The 7,366-nt window shown below is 45.6% G+C and overlaps 1 protein-coding gene across 1 annotated transcript in view; it reads right to left on the bottom strand.

Moving 5' to 3' along the window:
* Positions 1–1,990: 1,990 nt before the first annotated feature.
* The window catches only part of odad2 (outer dynein arm docking complex subunit 2), a 72,757-nt gene continuing 67,381 nt past the window's right edge, over positions 1,991–7,366 (bottom strand). Inside the window, exon 20 of the mRNA XM_048265911.1 lies at positions 1,991–2,583. Coding sequence (XP_048121868.1) covers positions 2,470–2,583 — 114 coding nt within the window. The 3' untranslated portion in view covers positions 1,991–2,469. The remainder of the gene's footprint in view (positions 2,584–7,366) is intronic.

Raw genomic sequence — 7,366 nt, 5'->3', positions numbered from 1 at the left:
CAAGGGTTATCCATTAATCCAGTTGCACCAAACTTTAAACCAGGTTTACAATTATCCTTTTTAATCTAGGTTTAAATGTTCACATAAACCTGGATTTATTTTAATCCTGTTCAACTGCTTTAAACAGATTATTTAAATTTCAGTTAGGGATTCATTTTAAAGGTTTACTCCCTAATTAAACCATCCATTTCTATACAAACCAAGCCAGCGGACTCCTACAGAAACGCAACCACGCACAACATAATCTAAATTAGCTTTTAAACAAAAAAATGTTCTGTAAACAGTGTTGTAATAAACCTGGCTCCAGTGGAATTTATTTTAAATGCCCTGTTCAACTGCGCTGGTAAACAAAATCGGATATTTCAGGCAAACAGAACCAAACCAGATATTTTAAAATTTCTAGAAAAATTAAGGTTCATTTAGTTGTTATTTTTTTAAAAACATCGTTGTTTTGCTGAATTTCTGAAAAGTGGTGGTTTACGATAGTGGTTTACATTTCTGAAATGGCTGCATATATTAGATCGATATCGAGTCCCACAAAAGAAAATAAGATCTCCAAATCTCAACCCTATGGAGTTTTATGATGAGGAATTTTCAAGGAGGTACTGATTCAAAAAGGAATCTGTAATAAGATTAAATTTAAAAATCATGTACGCAATTAAACATGGCAGTGCCCTGATTATCTTTAAACTAGGTTTAATGGATAAACTTTGCTTACCATGCTTAAAATGAAGTGGTCCAACAGAGCTCAAATAAAATTTAAGCCTAGATCTACAAATCCTTGATTAGGCCTAAACCAATATTAATTTAATCCTTGTTGGTGCTACCCACCCCGTCTTCTTCAGGCAGCAAAGACAGCACAGCTTGCTGAGAGCTGATCGGCAGAGTTCCCACTTCTAAACTCGGGGCAATTCCATCTCCCGAGTTCAAAGTCAGAACTGAAGTCCAATGTCCGAGCTGTCTGGAACACAGCATTAGAACTGAAGAGGTGAATGAAAGTAGCAACGAGAGGGAGGGAGAGAGAGAGAGAGAGAGAGATGACCTAAGAGTTGGAGGTGTCGAGAGTCTTGTCTGGGTATTACTTTCCATCCTGTGTCTGCGTCGGTCTGGGGGTAGATGGGGTTTATTTGTTTGTGCAATAGCAGCGCTGAGCTCTGGGTCTGGATGCGGCGGTCTGCTCGAATGCCCAGCGCAGTGCGGAGGAGCTGGACGGCTCTTTCTTTTATTGAGTCGAGGTGGGCTCCTGCCCCTTGTGCTCGTTCATTTCTGCCCACTTTACGAGCCATCTTAACAAGGACGTCCGCAGAAGAACAGCATTTATGTACAGCAATTACATCTAATAACGCAACATATTTTGGAATAATCGCGAAGGGGCTGGGGGATTTTATGCACAAACTATATGAGTAAATTCATATTTACTCAGACTGGTTGTGCAAAGGGCGACCTCTGTTGTGCCGTGTCTTATTATTTGACTGTCTAGTGTGTTTACCTCATCGCTGATTGAGTTTATGGGAGTCATTTCATATTTTACGAGAATATCTCCGTCTGTGTAGATTCACTATTCAGCAAAGGGGGAGGAATGAAGTCCCACACACAGTTAGCTAATACATGGCATTTGAGAGTTTGTGCTACTGCAGATCGCCATGTGTATACAAATTTATTTCGCAAATGTATTTCTTGGTGTTGGTGAGCCAGTGTACAAGTTGTAACATAAAGAGCATATATCTCTGCCGCTATGTTTGTCTCTGTGGTTGAGACTAAGTGTGTGAAGGAGTAAGTATTGAATTGTGTGTGTGTGTGTGTGTGTGTTTGTGTTTCATACTAAACAAGACAGCCAGATGTGGCTATTGTTTAGATGTCAGCCCATGAAATATGCAGCACTCACACACTATGAAAACACACACACACACACTACACAAACACATGTGCGCGCACGACACACACACACACACACACACACACACACACAGTTGTGCTTGGCATGAACACAAACAAGACAAGAAAGGCTTTATTGTTGTGATTAAATTAGACACTGTGACGAGAGGAGTACGGCTCAGCCAAAGCCAGGGACACGACAAGAGGGAGACACAGCACTGACTTCCAAATTAAATAATTACTAAAAGCTTTTTGGGTGGGGGGTAAATACTTCCTACCATTAGGTTACACACACACACACACACACACACAAAACACACACACACACAAAACACACAGTCACACACAAACACATGTACACACAGACATTATTTGATCTCTGAAATGCCTGAGTATTTGGTTATCCATTAGTGTGTGTGTGTGTGTGTGTGTGTGTGTGTGTGTGTGTGTGTGTGTGTGCGCGCACACGCGCATGTGTGTGAGAGTGAAAGGGTTTCAGACATTTAGATAGTGACGAAAGAAAACATTAAGACATATCTGTTCTCTTGTTTTGTTTTGTTTGTTTTTCTCTCTGGCTCATGCTGTGGCTCTGATTTAGCTGTAGCGGGCCTTCTCATTGGCCAGAGCCAGACGACGGATGTTGGCCACACAGCCAGCTGATGCCTCCTGCAGGACTTCATCAGTAGAGCCCATCATTTCAATCAGGAGCTGAGAGAGAGAGAGAGAGAACGAGAGAGAGAGAGAGAGAGAGAGAGAGAGAGAGAGAGAAGCACATGACATGACAACAATATCAAACATTAGAAATGGCTTCATGAAATCCACCTAGCACATGGAGCAACCCTAATATTAAATTGATAGCAAGACACTACACAGTGTTTGTGTGGAAAAGGCCACATTTGATCTCTATTAAGTAATCTATTTATATGGGTGGGTATTCGCGGGACACCATGTGTGCTTGTGTGTGTACTGTATATTTGCGTCCATGTTTACAAGCATGTGTGACTGGAGCGAATGTGTTTTAGTATGTCTGAACTATGTTCTTCTGCCAGCCCTGACATTTACACTGCATGTTTGTGTGTGTGTGTGTGTGTGTGTGTGTGTGTTTTGTGTGCCAACTCTATGCCAGATCCCCTGTGCACCCCTCCAACAGGGTGAGGTCACACGCTGCCCCTCTATTTCTGCCCACTGCTGCCGGCCGGCCGCTGCGTTTGATGCGAGAGCCGCACAGCGTCCCTCCCTCCCTCCCTTCCACAAACTGCCCCGCTTTCCGGAAAGCTCTGGCTGCATAAAATAATACATTAAAACCTCCCTGTTCAAAGTCATGTTTAAAGAGTTACTTATTATACTGTCACTGGGAGTGAATGTAAAGCACTGGCTTGCCAAACACACTGTGGCCATGCTATATGGCAAGCCACCATATCCTCTCTTTTTTTCTAAGTCCATAGAGTCTGCTTTCATTCTGTATTCCCAACCCTCTCTCTCTTTTCTCTCTCTATCCCTCGCTTTATATCTCTCTATCCCACTCCATCTATACCACTTCTCTGCCTCCGTCTCCTTCTCTCGACTGCAATGTTAGTATTCTGTCTTCCATCTCTTTCATCGATCGATCTATCTCTCTCTCTCTCTCTCTCCTCCCTCCCTCTGTCGCTCTTGCAGTCGAGGGGAAATGACTGAGACTGCCTGAGAGACACAGTGGTGAGCTGTGCTCTTGAATCTAAATAAACACAGAACGCAAAGCGCAAAACTTGCTGGCATGTTGACCACCCTCAAATGCTTTCAATATGTGTGTGTGTGTGTGTGTGTGTGTGTGTGTGAGAGTGTGTGTGTGTGAGGAGGGGTGAATGGTGTGTTTGTGTGAGTGTTTGTGTGTATGTGTGTGTTTATGTGTGTTTGATGGTGTGTGTGTGTGTGTGTGTGTGTGTGTGTGTGTGTGTGCCTGTGTGAGTGTGTGTGATTATGTGTTAACCCCCTTTCAACTGGAGTCGTTTCGCCACTCACACTTTCTTTGCTATCAGAACCACTTCCAAGAAAGATCAGAACACACACACACACACACACACACACACACACACACACACACACAAACATACACAAACACACACACACACACACAAACACATATAAACAGACACAGCACATGACCAGAGGCAATGAGTTTCAAGGGGTCATTAATGCAACAAGCTATTAGCTATTAACACTCTGGGGGCTCTAGAAGCTGAATTCCCTGACTAATCCAATGTCTCTCTCTCTCTCTCTGTGTGTGTGTGTGTGTGTGTGTGTGCGCAGTATTTTGAATGTCCTCAACTGACACTGTTATGGCAATGGTTGGCAAAACAGTATTCCATTCTCACTCTGTGACACACACACACACGTACACACACACACACACACACACACACTAATGAAGACCATCCTCACACACACATTAGTGCCGACACTGCCACCTCGGCCACCACTAATGACCCAGACAGGCAGCTCTAGTGGACGAGAGGACACTTGGTAGAGCTCCAGGCCCGTCCAGGCACAGCCAGCACCGCAGGGCTGTCAGGAGTGAAGGCCCACCACTGCGCTCTACTGAGCAGGACAGGGTGGGGTGTGTGTGTGTGTGTGTGTGTGTGTGTGTGTGTGTGTGTACAGCCCCCCACCCCCACGTCAAACTGGGCGGCTGTCTGAGTGAGGAGGAGGAGGACAGGAGATCAGTGCTCATGACCACAGGCCTCCAGAACACCAACAGAGAGGGTGGGTGGTAGGGCGAGGAGGTGCAGAGTAACAGAGTGACAGAGGGAGAGAGAGGGGGTGGAGGAGAGAAAAAAAAAGATAGACGGTCTCTCTAATACTGGACTAATTCTGTTGCAGCCCTCAGACAGTACTGTATGGGACAGGGACTTCATGCAATGCTTACATACAGTAAATGAATAACAGAAAGGAATGGTTGACCCATGCATTTCACCATTTAACAATCTGCACAGCAGTGGCTCATGGTTAACTAACCGAGCTTAGCTTCTCAGAAAGTGTCCATTTCAAATAAGCTGCACAGTGAGTACAGTATGTGCGTGCAGCCGCCCGTAGATGTTGACTGTTCTCCACTGTTACATTTGTTCTATTGTCTTTTCATGCTTTGGCAATAGTGCACAGGAACAGTCGAGCCAAACAAAGTCACTTTGAACTCGAGATGAGACAGCAAGAAAAGGAAATTGAGAGAGAAAATAGGGAGGGAGAAAATAAGAGGGAGAGACAGGGGGGGGGGAGAACGAGTGAAAAACAGGGATGACCGTCGCCCTGCGTGACTGACTGAGTGACCACCTCAGGAAACTGTCCCTTTCAAACCAGATGTCCAGCCTGCCTGGAAGACAGGACTCTCTTTCATCTCTCTCCCTCTCTTTCTCTCTCTCTCTCTCTCTCTCTCTCTCCTGTTTTCCCCCTTGCAGTCTCTCTACCGTGGAGTCTCTTACAGTAACTGTGGAGGCCGAACAGATGAGAGTTTGCACTGGAATTGGGAGTGCCTTTCTGAATGCCATCGCTATGTGTGTCTGGCCGTCTGGTAGCCACTTGCCCGGTTTCCCTCGGAGAGCGCGCCCGGCAGGGGATGCTATCTCTGGCAAGCCAACCCGAGGTTCCCAACTGCTTATCTTGTGTCATTCAAAAGTCTGTACTATGTGTCCTCACTGTGTGTATGTGTGTGGTGTGTGTGTATGTGTGTGTTGTGTGTATGTGTGTGTGTGTGTGTGTGTGTGTGTGTATCTTTGCAATGCACGTGTGTGTGTGTGTGTGTGTGTGTGTATTTGTCTGTGAGTGTGTGTGTGTGTGTTTAGAAATGTGTGTGTGTGTGTGTGTGTGTGTGTGTGTGTGTGTCTGTGTGCAGCTGAAGATGGACCATGCTTGACACCCTCCACAGGCCATGGCACACACACATTTATGTGGTCAGCCTGGTGCCAAGACACAGAGCGCAGAGACATTCCCAGGACATCTTCTGCTGGGAGACAAACACAGTGAGGAACGCAGCCACGCTAGTGCAAGGGAGAGAGGGGAATCTTCTGTGTGTGTGTGTGTGTGTGTGTGTGTGTGTGTGTGTGTATGTGTGTGGGTGTGTGTGTGTGCGCGAGAGAGGGGAATCTTCTGTCTCCCAACACGGACAGATTCCTGGATTTAATTGACATCCTTGGGAAGCTGTGAAAATAATAACCCCTCCGTCTGGATGACTTGCACTGGTGTGAGGTTCCTTCCCTCTTTCTCTCTGTCTCTTTCAATCTCTCTCTCTCTCTCTTTCTCTCTGTCTATCTGTATGCCTGTCTCTGTGCATCACTGTCTATAGACCCTTTCAACAATGAAAACAAAAACAATGCTTGAACGTTCTATTTGGGCCCCGATCTACTTCCTCTGCATTAAGATAACATATGGAATGTTAAAACGGAAGTCTTGTGGGGCCAATTGTGATGCTGATAATGGAACTCTCTTGAAAGGGTCCATACATTTGCGTCTGTCTGTCTGTCTCTCTCTGTCTGTCCTTCTGTCTTACTCTCTGTCTCTTTCCTTCTGTCTCTGCCTCTGTCCCTTAATTTGGAAAACTCAATATGCTGCGCACCTTTCCAACAGAATTTTCCCCTCCAAACATGAATCTATTGGTCAGCATTCAGCATTCCTGAACACGTCTGGGGAGGGTTTTTTTTTCCTTCAGGATTTTAAAATAGCATCCAAAACACCTCTGAAAAGTAAACGAAAATACAGACACACAAACACACATACACAGAGGAAAACATACACAAACACATGAACACACACACATGCATTAGTGCACATACATACACACACACACACACACACACACACACACACACACACACACACACACACACACACACACACACACACACACACATAAACACACGCACACAAGCGCGCCGCACACACACATACTTCCATTCACAAACATACACACTCTCACACACAGCGGAGAACATGCAGCACACTCGGACAAGTTGCTTTTGTGTGAAACAGAGGATGCCTGAGTGTGAGGTGCCAAGGGAGGTGTGTGTCTCTGCCAGCCAGTGTGTGTGTGTGTGTGTGTGTATGAGAGAGAGAGGGTTATTCAAAGCAAGCCAAATAAGGACTCAGGAGGCAAAGGGCCATGATGCAGATAAGCCTGCCCCTCTTTGCCTCTCTCTCTCTCTCTCTCTCTCTCTCTCTCTCACACACACACATACACACACACACACACAGCTGGGTTCCTGGAGACTATAATACACTGCTTGTTAGATATTCCCCAAACCCTCAGTAACATGATAACCGGCCTCCTGTTTGAAAAATGAATTCCAGCCGGAGTTTTCTCTTTTCTCTCTCTCTTCTCTCTTCTCTCCTGTTTTCCTTCACTCCAAATGTGGCCGGAGAGAATCTTGACCTCCAGGAAGGCGGTGAACACATTTCCCAGACTCTGCTCTCTCCTGAGCACTCACACGCACATATGCATACACACGCGCACACACACACACATGTC

The sequence above is a fragment of the Alosa alosa genome, chromosome 16 (genome assembly GCF_017589495.1).
Source record: "Alosa alosa isolate M-15738 ecotype Scorff River chromosome 16, AALO_Geno_1.1, whole genome shotgun sequence".
NCBI classification, from domain to species: Eukaryota; Metazoa; Chordata; class Actinopteri; order Clupeiformes; family Clupeidae; genus Alosa; species Alosa alosa.
The sequence above is the reverse complement of the archived record's forward strand: the minus strand, read 5'-3'. Positions and strand labels throughout refer to the sequence as shown.